At 35.7% G+C, this 20,412-nt stretch overlaps 1 protein-coding gene across 1 annotated transcript in view; it reads right to left on the reverse strand.

Annotated features, from left to right (window-relative positions):
* Positions 1-414: 414 nt before the first annotated feature.
* Positions 415-20,412, reverse strand: part of PLOD2 (procollagen-lysine,2-oxoglutarate 5-dioxygenase 2) — a gene marked incomplete at its 5' end in the record, with an annotated part of 56,774 nt that continues 36,776 nt past the window's right edge. The window contains 12 exon segments of the mRNA XM_059822853.1: positions 415-1,622; positions 1,829-1,954; positions 2,180-2,326; positions 3,238-3,342; positions 4,220-4,285; positions 4,688-4,801; positions 6,182-6,244; positions 7,454-7,595; positions 8,794-8,919; positions 10,213-10,317; positions 18,070-18,191; positions 19,713-19,838. Of these exon segments, the coding sequence (XP_059678836.1) occupies positions 1,467-1,622; positions 1,829-1,954; positions 2,180-2,326; positions 3,238-3,342; positions 4,220-4,285; positions 4,688-4,801; positions 6,182-6,244; positions 7,454-7,595; positions 8,794-8,919; positions 10,213-10,317; positions 18,070-18,191; positions 19,713-19,838 (1,398 nt within the window).

Below are 20,412 nucleotides of genomic sequence, written 5' to 3' on the forward strand. Positions count from 1 at the left end.
CTTTAAATCCTCTCCCTATCCTTTCAGCTCCAAATAAAGCTTCTGTTTAGGAAATGTGGTATCAAGTTTCTTCAAATATTAGCAGGTAAAAAGTGAACTACTGTTTAGATCATAAAAAAGCCTCTATATAAAAAAGGAAGGTTGGTATAGAAAACAAGAAACAACCACCCTGCTGGGGTTGTTCTGAAAGTGCAATGCACTTTCTGTAATGTACACAGGCACCAACTCACATGAGAAATAATTTCAATAGTAACAAAGTAAATAATCCACAAACCTCGCTTAGAGAAACCTCCAATCTACATATATCTACAATTCCTTTTAAAATATTCATCAAAAAATATAATTTCTGTAAGAACAATGGCAACATGCAAAGAAACTACCTAATACAGTCAAGTAAAAGCTGTTAAATTAATTTAAAATTACCTTTTATTTTTCACAAGTTTTTCCAACACGTTGTGCATTTTGGCATGGTAGACTTCGAGAGAGTTTGCTTCAAGTTTCTTTAAATTACAAACAGTAGATACAGTAGGAATATTTTAAACCAATCTCTTTAAAATAAATGGCAAGTTAAGACCCTTAGCTTTAAAAGAAAGACTGCCACAATTTCATTTTCCTGATACAAAATTCAAGTAATTTTAAGTAAGAGTAGAAAATTGTCTTTATAAAACAACCTATTATTAAAATTTACCAGCATTCTGAAAACAAACATTAATTTTCCAGTATCAGTTGGGTGCAATTACACATTTAGAAAAATAACTCATTTTAAATGAAGGTCACTTGGTGAAGAAAAGTAAATTTTCAACAGGATGAGCTTTTAAAACAAATGATAAACCATTTTTTCATAGCTAAATTATTTAATCCTTGCTCCATCTCTGTGATTAATTTGTTTTTTCTTCTAAAGGTGTACATTTCAGTATTGAAAATGAATTAAGAAAACAGGCTTCTGAGATGTTTTCCCTTCAGTATATACCAACATATGGAATTATTGCTTATCCCCAACAACTGTATACAAGATTCACTTGATTTTGCTTTTATGCTGTGGTTTTTAATTGGTTGGTACCAAATATACACACCACAAAAACTTTAGCTGTGTCACTTTAATGGATGAAAACCACAACAAATTTTTCAGATAATTTTGTATCTAGGGTTGTTTGGGCTTTTTTCAACAAAGAAATGGATTTATTATAAAATGCTTTTCCATTTTCCCTCCTTACCTACTCTTTAAGACAGCAGAATGGAAAAACAAGCAGGACGTTTACTTTGTGACTCAAGGCTCAGCGCAGATATTGAGAAATCTCAACATTTTTTGAACATTTTCTTTTTTTCATTCTTTTAGCCCAAAGTAACTTTGCTGTCTAGGAACAGTAACTTAAAGTTTCTTTTGTCACCATCTTCCAGAAGAGATCTATAAATAAATGTTTACATAAAGAATCAAACACTGCTGAAGAGGGAAAAAAAAAATAAAATTAAGGATCAATAAATGATACTGCAATGTATCTTGTGCCATTCAAGATAGGAAGTCCTTCATGTAAATGAGTAAGTCTTCCTGGGTGCATGAAACTCCATCCTTTCCTGGGAGACTCAATGGAGCAGTTGTACCTAAGAAATTTACATCCACCTCCCTGCAGCAAAAACACAAACAAAACAAATACTCAATTAAAATACAAGGTAAATGTTTGGGTAAGTTCCTGTTTACTTATCCACAACTTAAAATATTAAAGGCCATATTTTCAACATGGTCTTTAAGTATATCCATTTGGGCTCTAGTTTGGAAACAATATTAGACACTCAAAGGACATTTTTTTAAGTCAGTAAGTTGTCAACTTACTTGAAAGTCCTCCCCTACTTTGTTGAGAGCGATGTTGATTGTGAATGTAGAGGAGTCATGATGAGGTCTGAGCGACCGTTGTCTGTCGGGGCTATATTTTACAACAAAATTCAATAAAGCATACCCCTGAAACAAAATATACAGTCGGACTTCAACACGTGAACTTCCAAGTCATACACATGGTTCTTGGGGTTTTTTTTGTTTGAAGTGGAGTTAACAACAACATTCATCTATTACTACTGCTACATCACGTATAAACTCCCCAACCAAACCATATAGGGTATATTGAATAAAATACTAAGAATTACTCGTGCCATGCAGTAATTATCTGCAAAAATTTTAAACACATACCTTGGTATAATAGCCAGCAAACACTTTTAGCGTTACTGGTGCAATGAACTCTCTGATGAAATGCAGCCATTCATTATCCAGTCCGATTTGCTTCATATGAATATCATCAGTTGGGACATTTTCATAACCTCCAGAAATACGGCTGTCCTAATGAAAACACCATCAATAGCCTTGAAATATGGACATGGAACACTTCGGACACTTCTACAAATATTTATTTGACATCTGCAGAATCACAAAACTGCAACAAAGCAATGCTTTAGTGGGCATATGTGAGCTTGCTGTACAGCAATTTCACAGCTAACTAGCACGGAAAAATAAACTGCTGAGCTATCAATGAGCAAAAATTGGAAATTTTTTTTAAAAGATGAGTCAATATTTGCATGTGTTGCCTGTAAATAAGGGCTTCCTGGGGTAATAGTTTTACTTATTGAGATGTAGATGCAACTGAAATTACACCAGATCAAGAGAGTACAGACCTCGACTTGACATAGTAATAAATGTTGAAATAATTTGAAGATAAAAGTATGTTAAAATCCTTTCTGGAGGCTCCTTCCTGCAGTAAAATAAGGACTGTAATTTATCTCGTTTCCAAAGTACCACATTTGTGAATATGACAAACACTCTGATTTTAGCAGCAGTTAATGAATACCTGGAACTTTCTGCAAACACAAACACAACAGCTCATAACATTTGTGGGTAACTGCTTAGGGGGACAAATCTGACAAATTAGTACTGAAAAGGTAAATGAGTAAAACTTCTCTGTACACTTATCAACAGCTCTCCAAGATCAGCCTTGGATAACTGTCGGATAGCTACTACAGCAACTGCACCACTGTTAGTGTCTGGATTTGCTAGTTCAAGGTTAATTGAGGAATGTCTCTAAATCTACTGGACAACAAGCTACGTGGTAGACTAAACTCAGCATTTTATAGCATGAAGCAGATGTCTCCAGTCATTGGCAATTGTTGGAATGTTTGTTTGTTGCAGTACGCTGTGACTTATTATCATAAAGGTGCTCACTCATTAAGGTCATGTTTATATAGGCTGACACTTACTTGGTGTTTTCCACCAGACCATTGTCCAAAATGTTCCATTTCTTCTACCAATTCATCACAGGCAGTGTCAGAAAATATGGGAAACCAAAACACATCTGGACATGGCTACAAAAGCAAAAAAAAAAAAAAAAATTAATCTCTTTCAGTGGAGTTAAACTTTAACAGCTATTTTTTATTTTTAACTGCTAAAAAAGTACATCTCCACTTTTCTTGGTCACTAAATTATTAATATCAGTTGTTCTCATCTGAGCCATAATTTAGATACATTTAAATAATTAAGTTTTGTCTTGATCCACAAGCACATTCCCAAAGAATGAAGCAAAAACTACAAGCTAGCTTGTAAGCCATGACCCAGCATTAACAGCTGCATCAGTGTACCCACATATCCTGGCCAATTTATCCTGGCTTCTTAAAGAAGCAAAGTTCATTAAATCACTGTCCCCAATTGTCACAGAACTGATCATCCAACACTGGTACAACAATTATCATCTTAGAAGTGCTCTGTGCAGATCAGTTACATGAAAGCAAGCAGCCAGGCAGAGAAAAACAAAACAAAACAAAAAAACCCACCTCTTCGTATCCAGCAAAAGGCTTTACCTTGGATTCATGGTTGTCAGACCTTAGGAATCCATAGGGAAATGCACACCCCAGGGAAAGTGTCTCAATAAGCTTGCCTTTACTAGATACCAGAAAACACAGCAGTCTGCTACGGAAATTTTATTAGGCCTTCTGCTAGTGGTACTAGCTAGTTCAAATAAATAAGCTAAATACATCTGTATTTTGCAGAAGGCAATTACTTGGACAACTGCATTATTCTGAGCAATCTAGCAATTATTTTTTTGATTCCTCATCTAGCTTTCAAAATGGCAAATATTCAGTTCTGATCCAAAACATCAAAAAGCTGTTCAGCCACAGACCAAAACAGCATTTGCATGGAAATAGTTACTGTATGCCAAATTTTAAGAAAACTACTTATACCCACCTGTTCTACTATATTATCAGTGAAAATCTTTGAGTAGTTGGGATTTATATAGGTTTCCTTCCAGTCCTAAAAAACATGATTTTAAAACATTAAAACAGAACAAATGAATTTATAAGTGACAAAAAATAATTTCTATTCTACTCTTTTGCTCTACTGAAAGCACTGGAAACAATTAAACAATTTCTTATACCCATAAATAAACTGGTTCTCATCATGTCAAAAATCATGAAACCTATTACATCATGGCCATATCTACAACTCCTTACTTTGGTTATCATCTGGCTTCTTGATATGATATATTGTCATTTGCTTAATGGGTGGTAGAGAACACCTTTCAGCACACAACCAATATTTAGTGCATAATAAACAAATGTTCTCCATGTAAAGTCTTTAAATCCCAAGTCCTTTATAATACATAAACTTTACAATTTTTTCAAATAACTGTTTCATCAATAATTAGATGCATACCACAGGATTTTCAAATATCTGCCAGAGGTCATTGTTGTAGTGGGAGGTATTATAATTGGCTGTAGAAATAAGTCTTCCAAATTCATGTCTGTTGGTAATATACATGAAAACACCCTATACCAAGTAGAGAAAATGTCATTAGCAAAACTGTCCATCTTAACAAAAATGTTTTTTAAAAGTCTGTTTGTTTATGCCTGCACTTTCATAAAAGATATCACACAATTGTACATACATATTACACACGTGCTGTTCCTTTAGCATCTTTAGTTTTCGAATGGTTGATTCTAGTCAACCATTCGAAACCAACCAGTGTTCATAATTTCTTCTTTGCAAGCATTTGTAAATTTATTTTCTAAACACATTAAACCAAAACATATATTGTTCATAACATAAACCCACATACAGTTATAGAAAGGAAAAAACAGAGAAGTGGATGGTTGATTTGTTTTCCAGAAAACCTAAGCAGACATATTGGAAGCACCTGTTCTCAAACCGAAAATACTCATACCAGAAAACCAACATCTAGGGTTTAGTTTCCGATTAAAAACTGAAAGAATAAGCTAACAATAAAAGGGCTAACGGAAGTCAGAACAAGAAACTTATTTCAGCATGTTCACTACATTATCCTCTGGTGAATTGGCCTGAAATAAAAAGATATTGGCAAATAACAGCATAAAAGAATATTCAGATCAGGGTACAAAACAGCTGAGCACTGTGAAGTACGTTCATCTAAGCAAACACTGTAAAATATGTGCAAGATATCAAGTGTGGTAAGATACAGCTTTATTATCAAGCTATTAACAGAAGATATTAACAAAACTCTTGATTAGAAACAGTAGCAGAAAATAGTTCTTTTTAAAGAAATTCAGGTTTTGTTGGGGTTTTTTTCTTAGTTTACTGTTTTTCAGACTAAAACCTCACTTCAAAAGTGTTTGTGACTTTTAGATTTGCAGCAGATGAAGACATTCTTGTTTAGATATTTTGGTATTTCTGTCTATGTTTCTGTCTGAAAAAGAGTTAAAAGAAAGACGAGAATTATGTTAAACATGTGCCCAGTTTTGGGCACATACCGAATCATAAAATAGCTGCAGCAGGGAGAATAAGGAGGGTCTGGGTCAAGAAAAACAGCTTAAAATGACACTGATTTCACATCTACCCTGTGTGGTCACCAAGGTGGCCTGGCCGACCTGCTAGTGATTTGAGCTTTAGTCCTTCCTAGAACTGCTGAAACAATTTTAGCTAGGGAAGCACAGCTTCAGCACACCTTGACCTCAGAAGCACTGAGAAACCTCCCTGAGGAAACAACGAGCCTCTCTAAGATGTTTTGAGCTGGTCATGAAGAACCTGTCCCTGGCAAAAACTTGAACTGTAGAAGTCTGAAGAGAAGGCTAGAGCAGTATTTCATTAGAGCAAGTGGACAGAGGAGAAGTGTCTTCCTGTGGTAGAATAATACTGCACGTAATAACTAATGAATAAAAAAAAATAAAGCAACACCTTTGGGGGTCTGAGCATATGGAATGTTTCCGAAGAAGGGGAGTCTTTTTCCCTTTGTAAAGTCTAAAATGAAGGAGAATCATCACATCAGTTTTCTGATACATAATCTCTTTCTCTTTTTTCCGCCTACTATTAGGTTTCCACAGTTACATTAGGGAAATAGCAGCCTTTGATCAAAAGCTGATATGCCTTTACAGACAACATGCATCTCCAAGCAAAGCTCATAATACACATGTCAAAGCTGTTTCCACCAGCCCCTTCTTATCTGCTGCAATACGAAACAAGCACGTACCAGACCATCTTACAGCACAGACTGAGAAAAAGGAAAAGAAAAAGCCATTTTCTGATGAGCCAGTCAGATTAGTTTAATGAGCGCATGAGAAGCACAGGTTTGCAATAACTGATGCTGAGAAGATTTGAATACAACAGAATTGGACGGGGATGTTCTGAAGAATCAGTACAAACAAAGGAGATCATGCCTTGTTATGAGGAAATAAAAAAAATTAATACTTGCCAACTTTTCTTGTTCAATTCAGCAAAATTATTTTTCAATGCTATAGTGTCTGGAAATAGGTCTGGTTTAGGTCTTATTTGTTTCTGTGCTGAAACTAGCGTAAATATCAGTAGAAATGTGGATTTACATATTCATATTTTACAGTACAAGTAAGTTTTCTCTCATTACTTACAGCTTAATGCAAGTAACAAATTTCTGATACAGTTTTAATCTACCTGGAAAAATTAATGAGTAATTCATGCTCCCCAAGAAGATTTGTACAATTTCATAAATCACTTAGGCTTTTTATATCAACATCATCACTAGTTCAAATATGTATCTATTTAAGTATAAAATTGCAAAATATTCCAACTTAGTCTGCTAGAAGTTTCACAGTGTATAAAAAAATGCATAATAGAGCTGCTCTAAATGCACTGATAATTTTACAGTCATACACAGCAGAGAAGTTGAGCCCTCTTTCATCCTGTTGAGGTTGTGCCAACGAGAAAGGTATTTTAACCTCAATAGGTATTTTCAGTGCATTTAAATAAAAACCATCATGCAATCAGTGCACCAGTGCACTGGCCCTGCAAAAACCTCTGTTTTCAACAATTTAAAGAAATACACCTAAAATGTTGTATGTCACAAAAATTGGCCAGTACTTTGAATTAGAAGTAAAAATATAATATCCAAGATCAATCAAGTAAAGCAGTCAAGTGTAGGAGGACACAAAGAAGTCTGTGTGAATTTAAAAGCAAGCTGTTATAGATACACCTTACCATTTCTCTGGCATTCCTGCAGAGAGCCATATCGGGATCCAACTTATCACGCATAAAGTAGTTCTTTTCTTTCATCTCTGATCTGAGAGTTTGTCCCTTAATTAAGTATATATTAGCCATATAAGGAATATTCCATACTCCTCTGTAAAAAAAAAAAACAAACAAAAAACAAAACCACACACACACACCAAATAGTTTAAAGCCATGAAAACTAATTTGTTGCCTATTCTCTCAAATCAGCATCTCTGTATTTGCTGACACGACTAAGCAAGTCTCAAGGAAATGAAGCTGAAAGGTTCCCAAGACATTTGAAAAACTACAGCTGGACATTGTGGACATCTCAAATGTAGGCGTAGGCAGTAATTCAACTTTTATGAAGTATTGTTATAAAAAATAGAAAGGTCAAATTCTCTAAAGAGTTTTAACTGCAATGTACTTCATGTTTCCATAGTTAAGTCAAAAACTCTTTTATAATATTATTCTACACTACCAGATGGAGAAAGTAGTTCTAAAACAGATTTTTAAGTGAGTTGAAAGACTTCACTGAGGCTTCACACAGCTGGTCTGACCTCCTCACACAAATACCCATGGACCACAGCAGGCCACGTATTTATGTCAGTTGGGCCAATATCAACAAAAAAGCATTGGTGTCACAATGCTCGCTCCGCATATTTCCTCCCTCCCAGCGCCACGAGCACATCTTTCAGTGCGATTGAAAATGAGCCAGTCCTATTCAAGCAGCCAATCTGTTTCAGACCTTTATGTCCTTCCAGGGCAATGAAAAGGCATCACCGCGTGGGAAAGTCAAGCTTAGAACAACTTACATCACATTCCTTTAGGGGAAGGACAAACCCAAAAGGCTATGTGACAAAAGTATTTCTCAAGAGCTCCTCAGGATATATCTGACATAATATACAGAAAGAAACAAATGAAGAAGTTATAGCTGTTCAGTTGATTAAACATTTGCCCTAAAGAGATGAAGAAGTCATTTGTCGAATACAAAAATAACTTCTTTTGACTGAGGTCCCTGGGATACAGAGTTTTGGGTTTTCTATTTGTTTTTCTTGCCATTTTCTGTATTATCCACTGCTACAGTAATCAGACAGGTACTAGCAATGGCTATGCCCATTACTAATACCAGCTCATCGTGTTAAACACTTTTCTTTTTTTTCAAGCTACGAATGGGAAAAAAAAAATGCATTCCTATGAAACAGAAAAAGCTAAACAATAAAACTAACTGAAGCTCTTCAGGAGCAGTAGATTGCATGAAAATGTAAGAATATGTTGCTAATAATCATACTGGGTGCCTCGACTTTAAATATTAGCTTACAGTTACTTACACTCTGTTCCCTTGGACAATATCAACATAATCTTCTGAGCGAGCATAATAGCCATCTGGGCTCAAAGCACCCCAGAAATTGGACCAAAGCTTCCCATGACGAGTTACGAGCGGAGCAATTATCTTTCTGTGAAGTGACATATTGAATAAGAAAATATGAACATAGACTATACATCAAAATATACCACCTTTCCTCAGTTTGGAGTATAGTGTAGTTAAAACACCAATGATGTCAAATCTCGGAACAGCGATTCTGAACTTAAGCTGGAAGAAACAGCATCCAACTACTCACTGCCCAGAAACAACATCAGTGTAACAGAAGCAAAGATTCCTACAAATCAGAGGTGGCTTGATTTTCAGTCAAGCAAAAAAATACTGCCCATAGTATAATGACAAAAAGAATCACAAAGTCAAAGAAAGGGGGGGGGGGGGGGCAAACCAAAAAACCCACAGTGAGACTTCACTTACCCAAAATTTAATAGAATCAAAAGGGGAAATCTAAGTTGACCGGAATAAAAAGAATGAAATGGCACTTTGTTTCAGAGGGTGCCTACTGGTAGATATATTTTGCAAAGCTTCTGTTTCTTCCACCTAGGGTATCTGGCTTTTAGCCTCTTTCTACAACAGCAAATATTACAAGGAATATAATGCAAAGGACCAACAGCCACATCTTTACTTAAGCTCCATCCCTTCTCACTAGTAGGTCAAAACAGACATTTATAATTTATCTTTCTGTGATACACCTGAGATTCCCAGATTTGTTATGAAGAGGCAAACACCACCTACCTACCCTACATGGGAAGTTACAAATTGGCAGGAGTGAAGTGCACAGTATTCACAGCGGGCCCAGTGTGCTGAAGGCTGCTGCTGATAAAGTCACAGCTTTGTATAACTTACGAGATCATATTAATACAAGGAGAAACTGGTCATTACAGCTGCTTCATCTCCAATACCTTTCCACTATTTTACTGCATCTATGAGTTAAAAAGAAAGTAATAATACTACAATACTAGAGTAATAAACCCTACGGAGTTTTTGTTTGATTTTGTTTTGGGGGTTTTGTTGTTGTTGTTTGGGGTTGTTTGGGGTTTTTTAACTTTTTTTTTTGTGACCAACTTTGAAATCATTAGTCAGTGAAATCTTAATTCATTTCATAAAACCTGCTTACACCATACCATACTTTTCAGAGGAACTTTGAAGCATTTGAAATTCACACCAGGAATTGTTGCTTGACAGGAGCAAAATGCTTTGTGAATTGTTGGCCTCTGAGCCTATTATGAACTATGGCAATCAAACACCACAGGTAAACAAAGGGGATCTAACTCTGCAAGAACAGACAGGATCTTATTTTCTCTGGATGAGCCCCAGAGAATACCTTCAAGTTGGAAAAAATTCTGTAAAATCAAGAGATATACTACACCTGTTCTGTTCTATCAGTATTCTTAAAGTTTTCGGGTTTGTCAGCACAACATCTGCATCTATGCTGAAGTAATATTCACACGCTTTATCCTGGCGACAAAGGTCCCTAAAAAGACAAAAAGGAATGGTTAACTCACATGTCCAGAAAAGCTTCACAAAAAACAAAACAAAACCATGCAAAAAACCTAAACCACAACCAAGTGCTCTACTCAAACATTGCGGCAAAAGCCTTCTGCAGTGTAGTACAGTAAAAGAAAGGTCCCTTTAGATTACAGTAGTGTGATAAACTAAACAGAGATTTAAAAACATGGATCAGATGCCTTATATTTTTCTTTTAATAAACTAAGCGATCTTCACCAACTTCAGTAAGAGCTACTATGTGCTGTCCTAATGGAAAATGGGTGGGAGGGTGGGGGGGGTGTGGAAATCAAGCCACTAATTTATATCATTGGATATCAGTACAGTCACTTAATAATGAAGTATAAGCTTATTAAGTAAGCCTCTCTAGTAAGTAACTGCATGTGGCTATAACACTGTCTTTGGGCAAAGATGCTACAGATGTGATCTGCTGATCTGAATAGTAATTGAAACCTTATGGAGAGTGTAAGACAAAAAGTATAAAGAAATTAAAGAAATATATATTTAAAGACCTTTTCTTAGTCTTTTTGTGACCTACAAGAATAACACAGTTGATAAAGAGAAATATAAAACCATTGCACAGGCGGTGAATGGAAATTAGAAAAAGGAATTGAATTTGTCCCACACACTATTTCTATCAGAATAAATTACTTGCATAGATTCCCACGCCTTCAAGAGAAAGCTTCAATCAAGCAGAAGACACATTCTACTATAAATATAAAAGTAAGATACACAGACTACATTTGTATGTTTCTGGCAGGGTACACTTGCTAGGCTAAGATCCGGTATAGTGAATTCAGCTTTCCTATGTGAAGAAAATAGTAGGAGATTATAGTAAATCAAATATACTTTTAGAGGAATTAGAACAAGCAGCAGCTTTCCTATCATGCAGGTGGTATTATTGATGTTGTCTATTTTCCCCACTATTATCACCAGAACTTGCACTAATTCCATCTTAACAGCTTGAAACATTATTTTACTTTCTTGCTTTAAAATGCCTATAAACAGTGTTTTAGTTTAAGTTCTACATGATCTGATTGTTTGTGACTGTTTTCAGCAAATGAAAAGATCTCTGTCACTTCAGAAGATCTCATACATGGTGGATGTGACAGGCTACATACAAGTCAAGGCAACTGCTGGCATGGCTTCCTGCCCGCTCCTCCTCCGTTCCCCTGCACTACCTAACACAGCACTTCACTCAAGAGTTTAGTCTGTCTCCCATAAGGATTACTACTGACCAACACCTTTTGGGTCTTTTTGTTCAAACTTTCTTCTGCTCAAAGGACTTTAGACATATGACTTTACTGGAATCACAGTAGAAGGCAGAGCTTTTTTATTCCATAAATTTAAGCAATCTTTCCTCTTCAAACTTGACCACTAAAGATGTAGTAATGATTTGAGCCAATTTTTAAAATACCAAAATAACAGAAACGGTCTTCCCACTGCTGCTGAAGTCACCATATTTGGACACACACCCATAGTTTAAATCTTTGGTCAGTCTCTGGTTTTGCTTTAACCGACACCTCCCTCACTGACAGTCTTCTATGTTTTTATGACAGCAATTCCTTAATCAGCACTTTCTCGCATAATTGCCCCAATTGAAACCAGCAGGTTTTCTTTTGGGCATAACACAGCCCAGCAATTAAGTCTTTATGGCATTTTCCATTACTAGCCTATCCTGTTCAAAGCTTAACAGCTACTGAACACAATTCACATGTAGCTTTATCATTAGCATAATTACAATTATTAATAGTAACCTGACTTTTCTATTGCACTTGACACTAGATGTTAAGTTTCTTCCAAAAATATTCAGTTCCTTTATCCTCATTCTACTAATGAGGAAACTAAACCTGAGAGACCAACAGACTTGATGCCACTCCAGGGTCCCAACCACAACACTGGCCAGCACCTCCCCAAAAGCAGCTAAACCTTTTGCTGCTAACAAAAATATTAACGGAATTAATGTTTTTAATTATGAAAATGTAAAAAAACAAATGGAACACATTTATATTTAGTTGTAGGCAAACATGACTGGAAAACTGACTACATAATTTCAAAATGTATGGTCCTTCAACTTTTGCCTTTTTTTTTCCCCCCCTTTAAATCCAGAGCCAGAGAATTCTATTAAAACTGGTCCAATGTTTTTAGTGTTGAAAAACTTTCTGTTCTTCATTCACATAGTAATCCAAAACACAAAATAATAAATTAAAACTTTTGGTCTAAGTCACACTCAGTCATTCAATAATCTATTGAGATCTCTTTGAAATCATTACTGCCTTAAATAGTCAGGAAATTCAGCTGTAGCACAAATCACCTACAATGTGAAACCTCCAATTTCAACCTCTGTAACCAAGAATATTAAATTTATTTATATTACATATATATTTATATATGCGTGCTTATACATATATATAAAAAGGCCAAAAAATCAAGGCTACTATTCTGACCTGACTTTGACTCATTTTTCCCCCCATTTCTTTCTATACAGCATTGAAGACTGGATAACCAAAAGGCAAAACTTCATGTTTAAAGCGTAATTCTCTTTGCATTTCCAGGTACAAGTCACTATGTCAAATGTGAAGTGTAAGTTTTTCCTTTGCACTTTAAGGTCACTAGCAAAAAGCCTCCACAAAACACTTTCTGTATATCTGAAACTGGAAAAGAGTTGTAAAAGTTATGTCAAAATCAATAAAGCAAGCCTACTCTTAAAATTCATGCATCTTCTCTTTAGGCTTTCAGTGTTGCCAAGTAGCTTTCACAAGGAAATAAAAGTAATCCTGGATATTCTCATGCTTTAAAGAATTACCTTCTTACAGTGTATGCTAACCTCTCCAGATGTATAAATTCCAGATTATATGTGAAACTATTTACTATGTATATCCAGGTCGCAGCAAGGAACAAATGGAAAGTGCTTTCTAGCGATACTCATATTTATAGTAATATACTTCCTAATCTAAATTCAATGGCTAAAACCTTTAATCTACTTGCTTTACACTCCACATGCTTATAAACTAAGACCAACCATTGAAAAGAAAGCTATATTTTTGTACAGAACTTAAAGCCATTTCAGTGTAACAATTAACAAAAACTTAGTAGAAGGGCAAGATTTTTTGCTGGAAGCGTGAAGCTCAGCAGATCAGTTTACAATATTTTGCAATCAGAGAGATGTTGAACTTTGCTTACAAACCGCGAGCCCATCTGGAACAGTGACCTCATCTGAAAAGGCAAAGTGTCACTGCTCTTCTCTTCATCAAACTTTCCACTGAGATATTCCAAGGAGCTACTTCTTTATAGGGCTAAGCCATACAGTCTACTCAATTTCTTTACCATTGAGTAACATACTTTTTTTTTTTGACATAATTTGAATTTGCAATTAATCAATAGATCATTTTTATACCCCTCAGAGTTTGGAAATACAATTCCAAATGTGGACTGTGAGCCCAAAGGGAGAGCACATACACCATTTGACAGACCTCTGAAATAAAAGGTGCCCCAGATACAAGTCTGCAACACTCACTGAAAGACTGGGAGACATTGCCTGCCATTTAGGATTGCATTTTGCATCTCTCCAGATAGCCACAACAGTATAAAGAAGCTCTTATCACCCATCAGCAAAAAACCCAAATGCAGCCACGAAACAGATAAAGCACTAACGTTTAGTTTTGCATCTCAGGCTGAAGTATTGTTAGCACAGTTACCACACCTGGAAGCTACTGAAATCAGATATAGGTGGGAAAGTTGTTTTTCCTCTGCAACACTCAAAGTTCAAAATGTTCCTCCTCCATCTGAGGCTGAAACCCAAAATGGCCGAAGTCTTCAGGAAAAGCAGTTCCAGAAAATCCAAGTCTCCAACAGAAATCCCTTGACATCTGGGAGACAGAGATACAATCCCTGCTCTTCTTTTAACCACAGCCAAGACACTTGCCCGACTCGCAGGACTGAAAGGGAGGCCTCCTGCGTCCATGTCATTTATTAATACCAACGGGAGCTCGGAGACATTGACTTAGTATCTTCGGACTTTCAAAAAGCACATAGGAGACCCCAAGTTCAGCTCAAAACTGAATAGTGAGGTCGATGAACTCTAACTGATACTGATCTCTCTACTATTCTACCTGAAACTTGAAAGCTTTCAATGTAAAATTTCATTAAAGTGTGCACATTCCCACTAAAAGTTGAGGTAAATCACATTTTTAAAAACGTTCAGGAAAAACCCTAGCTAGTTCTATTACTAATATTTTTGAGGGAGGAAAAAAACCAACCCCCCAAAAACGAAACCCTGAAGTCTGTAAGTACTGGGGAAAAAAAAGATTATAGAAAATAAGCTTTTCATAAATAAAACCTCAGAGAAGAAAAGGAGATAAATTCCCGTATTTCCTCTCCACTTTCTGTTATTGCTTGAACATATTTCATATTGTTATTTTACATTTTCTGTCATAACAAGTTCTGTAACAGCTGGCTGAAATCTCATCTCCAAACAAGGCAAAACCACAAATGAGTTTTGTCTTAAAGAAAAAAAGAACCAACTGTAAGAACTCTAATATATTCCTTGTAGACAAAGGCTTAAAAAAAAAAAAAAAAAAAAAAGGGACATGGAAATGCTATTTTAGGGTTTCAAGGGATGTACGGGCAGAGAAAATACTCAGACAACATGCAGCTGAACTTTCCTTCTCTTTATTCTACTTTATTTTCCTCCCTTTTTATTCTGTTTCAGCCCACGATAAGGAAAGCTGTGCACTCCTGTTTGCCAATATTGTTGAATTGTAACAAGTCTTTGCTGACTGCACAATTTTGGGTCCTTTCCAACACCTATCCAAATTTCACAAGCGCAGGAGAGGGCTTTCCATGTCAATTATTCTTTATTATGTGAATAAGAAAAGTAGACAGATGTTTGCTGCATGGCTATGAGTGAAATTAAAAAACGTTATTTTCTCACATTTATATTGACATAAGAGTCTCATTTACTGAGAACCTCACTGTGATTTATCACCATTTTTTACTGAGCCAAAAAGGGAAGAAAAGAGGTAAGGAGAAAACTGACCCAACCGCATTATATACTCAAAAGTATTCTGCTGAAAACAAACCAGACCTTAAATGCTTAAGTTCACTCTCTTTTTTTTTTATTCTATCACTACACACTGAACTGTATTAATTGAAGCCTGTTTTGCTGCTTCAGATAAATAGACTTTTTGTGTGAAACATGCAAGTGAGGAGAACAAATTAATTCTAAATCTACTGGAAATTAACAGAGAGATACTAAAATCAGCTAATTTGGAAAAAGAGAGAAAGCAAGTGTTCGAGGCAGATAGAACAAAACTATCAGTCAATAATGCAGACAGAGGCAGGAGAAAATTAATCAGAAGACTGACTATATCAATCTCTGTAAATCAAGCCATTAAACAGGTTTGAAGAATCACTCTTTTCAAGTTATTCTCATTGCAGTATTAGTGAGAAACAAATGAGGTTATTATGTTGGAAGCCAGCTGAAGGGTTGAAAGCAAGTAGGTTTTTTACAGTATCTGCCTTTGCCATGAATATACCGTACTTCTGAGCTAGATTTTTTTGAGGAAGAGTAAAATGCAGTTGTTGCAGAGGAGTTGGCGACGTTCACAAGAGCAGCCAAGCAGACCAGGAGTGCAAAGGAAGCCGCAGATGAATTGAACCTGCTTCAGTCAAACTGAAAGGAGCCATCAAATTCTATCTACATTGTTCACATGAAAGATCCTACTACTTACACTCACACTTTCTGAATGTTTCAGTATTTTGGCACGGTCTCACTCCACATGCATTATACTTCACGTTTTCTCTCCATGCTATGTATCTCTTCAGGTCAGAATCTTTGTCAAAGAGGCCTTTCAAAGCAGGAGCAACATCGGTCAAGTTATATCCAGACAATGGCTAACACAGTGTAGTGTATCCAGTGGTACACATCACAAGTATGATTATCTCCCTGCCTCACATAACAGAATTTGAAATGATTTTGTGCAAATATACATTTAAATTACTACTTTTTATTCACAGATCAAGCGAAGACCATATATCATACTAAAACCTCTGTCATATTGTAAGTCAGCAGGTTCTATCAAAAGATGACAGATTTAAAGATCTTTGGGTGAGATTTAGTAACAGTATAGAAATTGTTTACACTAAAGATTCTGCCTTATGGTGTCTATATAACACCATAGAGGAAAAGGCAACTCCAGAAATTCCACCCCATTTACACCTAACATTACTTTGAAAAGTTTGCAAACATAGTACATTTGCTTTAGAGACTATTGGAAATAAAGCAAGAATGATTTAGAAACATGTGAATGGCTGCTCACACTACCAGTGGACACCTGTAGTGTTTCCTAGGAAGGCTACAGGAGAGGCTTGGACCTCACCCAAATACCAGTTTCCCAGGGGCTTCAGCACAACAAAACCCCATTCAAACCAATTTCCAAGAACACCACGGAGACTCAGGACTAGTCCTTCATTCTTTCAGTTGATGCCATGAACAGCCTATGCTATGCTCTGAATACAAAAGAAAAGCGCCTTTTGGAAATAATTTCCCTGATACTCATGGAAGATTTGGGAGAAAACAGAGTGGAAGAATTATGCAAGAATGAAGCCTGCTCAAGGGCCACAGCAAGGTCTTGGTGGGATCCTGGTCTGTAAAACTCCATAAGCTGACTGATGGACATACTGGGAGAGCCACAAGCAACTCTGTGGTAGTAGCCAGTGCTGCAGTCACTAAAGAGATGCCTTGACAGGCAGGTCTGACACGGAACACAAAGTTCAGATTTAGGCCTGGCAAGTGCCAGGTTTAAAAGCTGAAGAGTTGGATTCCCTAGTAAGAATGAAAGGAAAAAAAAGAAAAAAAAAGCAAGACCAAGGATAAGATAAAGTCAGTTGCCTTTGCAAGTCCTTTTGGTTTTTTTATCCTGAAAGCAGAAACTTCTGCTAGAGCTCTTCTAAAGGGAGAAATATAATTCTGTCACCTGTATGCTCAGGTCAAGCTTTAATGATATTTTCACTTAAATGTAATGTCATTTAAAGAAAAAAAAAAAAGTAGTCAGGACTAGGACAACAAACATGCAATTGTTAAATGCATATCCAATGCAAGAGGTACTTCTATTCTGTGAAATCACTCCGTGATAAGTTAGCTTGAAAAGGTTTTGGATAAAAAAATAAAACCAAATACATTTTTAGAAGATACACTGCAACTAAAATTTTTATTTATATTTGAACCTGCTTCCACCTACTTTTTTTTTAATTACTGCTACATATAATTTGCTGCACAAACTTTTTATTAGTTTGTTGTATTGTACCATCTATTTTATTTCAATAGCATTTTTTTAAAAAATTTAAACTTTACAGTTTATGCTCATGTTTTAATATATACCCATGTTTGAGATAACTATGATGTAAAAATAATCTGACACCTCTTATTTCTTTGTAGTCTACTATTGTCTATGCCTTCATTAGAAGATGACAGTCTATCAAAGTAGTCCAAACCAGAGAGATGTTTTCACAATGATCAACAGCTTTTTATATTAGACAGAAACCATAAAATACTGAGCAGTTATATCTTTTATCTAGATCTTGTTCTACCACAAAACCTCCCACTTCTCTATCTTAAGATGTAAAGTGTTAGTGTTTAAGATGCAAAATAATACACATAAAAGATGAAAAAAATGTTAGTGTATGCATTATTATAACAGATTTATAAATTAGAATTTACATTCCCATGTTCCGGGCTTCTGCTTGACTCAGATTTTCTTCAGGTCCAACAATTTTAATATTCCTGATAATGTTCTTGGCTTTTTCCCAGAATTTCTTGATGTGCTTTTCATGGTAAACCTCCTGCAATCATGTTAACATTGTTTATAGTGAATTAGAAGTACAAGTTGCTGTGAAATCATAAACATAGTGTCCAAGAACACATTGTATTCTATCCTAAACAAACAGATGGCAAACAGCATTTGAAGATATTCCAGTATATCTGTCATTAAAATGAAGGTCTTCTGTCCAAAATTTTAGCATAAGAATCCAACACATCAGCAATATAAATCAAAGCTGTACCTCCAGACCAATGATGCAAGATTCACAGACTGTTCATGCAGTATTTTTTCAGGATATTTATTTTACGATCTTCAAAACCCATCCTACAACCTCAGTGGCACACAGGAGTTTTTTATGCCACTCCAGAATGGCTTTAGAAGGGGAGCTGCCACCTGTACCCCGGTGTACAGTCACAGTTATCATTTCTTTAAAATGTAGTCACAGTGATTGTCTCTGTAATTTCTAATTACCCTTCCTCTGATTTAAGAAATCTCAGCTGCATGCAATGGTTCCAACCCCGTGCCCTCATTTATAGCTTTTGCGTATTATGGCTGACAGTAGAATAATTAAAATATTGGGTAGGTTTTCCCCCCTCTATGATAAAAAAGCTTTTCAGTCTTTTATATTCATTTCAAATACCATATGACTTCTGGCTGAAGCAGTGAACCTAGCATAACCTACAATTCCTATGTGCATATCACATTTATACCTTTTAATATCCCCTTACAAAAGCACACTGAAGACTTTAAAGATAAGCTCTCCTTCTATTACTCAGGCTTTTTGTGCTATGATATCAACAGTAATGCACGCCAAGTGAAAAAGGGCAGAATTATATTGTCCTCCCATTCCTCTTGCAGCCCAATTTTTTTCCAAAAGACTTACACACATCTGTCACCTCACTCATGAAAATAGCAATACTGAAGTCACTGGTGGAGTATCAGCAACACCAGATCATTAGGTAATTAGCAAAAAGTATTAAAAATATATTCAAAAAAGCAACTTATCTGTACTGCCACTCAAAACATACCAGGACACACCAGTCTTTCCCATGGCACCCAGCAGGAGCACCAAGACAAACATAAACGCACTGGGGTATCAACAAGATGAAAAGCAAATCCAACATCAACCATAGTTACTAATAACATGCTATAACTTTTGGTCAGTCCTGAAGTGGTCAGGCAGTTGGCCTAGATGATTGCTGTAGGTCCCTTCCAACTGAAACTATTCTATTCTTACTCTACTCTATTGTTTTATGTCAATCAGTACTTCCCCCAGAAGCACACACTTTAAAATAGAATCTTTTTCATTACTAAAAGAGAAAGAACCTAAGCCGTATCTTTAAATAGACTTCAGCAAGCACTGCCACAATTTCATTTAATTTGTGTATTTTTTTGGCTTCTGAATACTAAATTCTGAAAGATTTTCTCTTCCTACGCAGTTTAACTATGTACATGTATAGAATCCATATGCTCCCTCACACACTTTCATTCACACCATAATTTCCAAAATTGAAGCTTTGCACAATAGTAACATCATACTTACATTATTATGAATGAAGATACCAAGTGCCTCCTTTGGGTACTCCAGTGTCAACAGTCTGTCTAAAAATTTAGGTAGGAAAGGAGTGGGTTGTTCAATGAAAACACCAATTTTTACTCTTGGATATTCCTTTTAAAAAAAAAAAAAAAAAAAGGTATTTTGACACAACCAGTAAGACTTGCCTCCTTTCTAAGATTAGTTATATTAAAAAGCAACTAATGTCATGTTGTAGTAACATAGGCTGCACAGCTTTCAATCAAAACCAACTAGCTCAAAAGTACTATGCCCCCTGTTTATTTTCACTGACTTCACTAAATAAGCAAAGATAATGGATTCAATATTCCTAGAAAACTCTTTGAGTTCCAATAACAGAAACTGGAAGTAAAAAATAATGTGTTATGGGTTTTTAAATTCTTACTTTAAAAAAAATTTAAATAGCAAAAAAGTATTTAAGGAAATACACCTAGAACTGCGTAACAAATTCATTTTTTGAAAGTAACAGACATATTTATGCTAAATTTACAAGAAAATATAGGGAAGAACAGTTTTTTAAAAGGAGTTAAAGAATAAATACCACAAAATATTTTACTCATCTGTACTTTAAGCCAAAGACTGCAATACCCTTCCATATACTTACATGCACTATTTCTCCCTGACCATTATAAGTGGGCTCCGTATTAATTTTCTATTCACTGATTTTATC

The sequence above is a fragment of the Gavia stellata genome, chromosome 11, assembly GCF_030936135.1.
Source record: "Gavia stellata isolate bGavSte3 chromosome 11, bGavSte3.hap2, whole genome shotgun sequence".
Classification (NCBI taxonomy): Eukaryota; Metazoa; Chordata; class Aves; order Gaviiformes; family Gaviidae; genus Gavia; species Gavia stellata.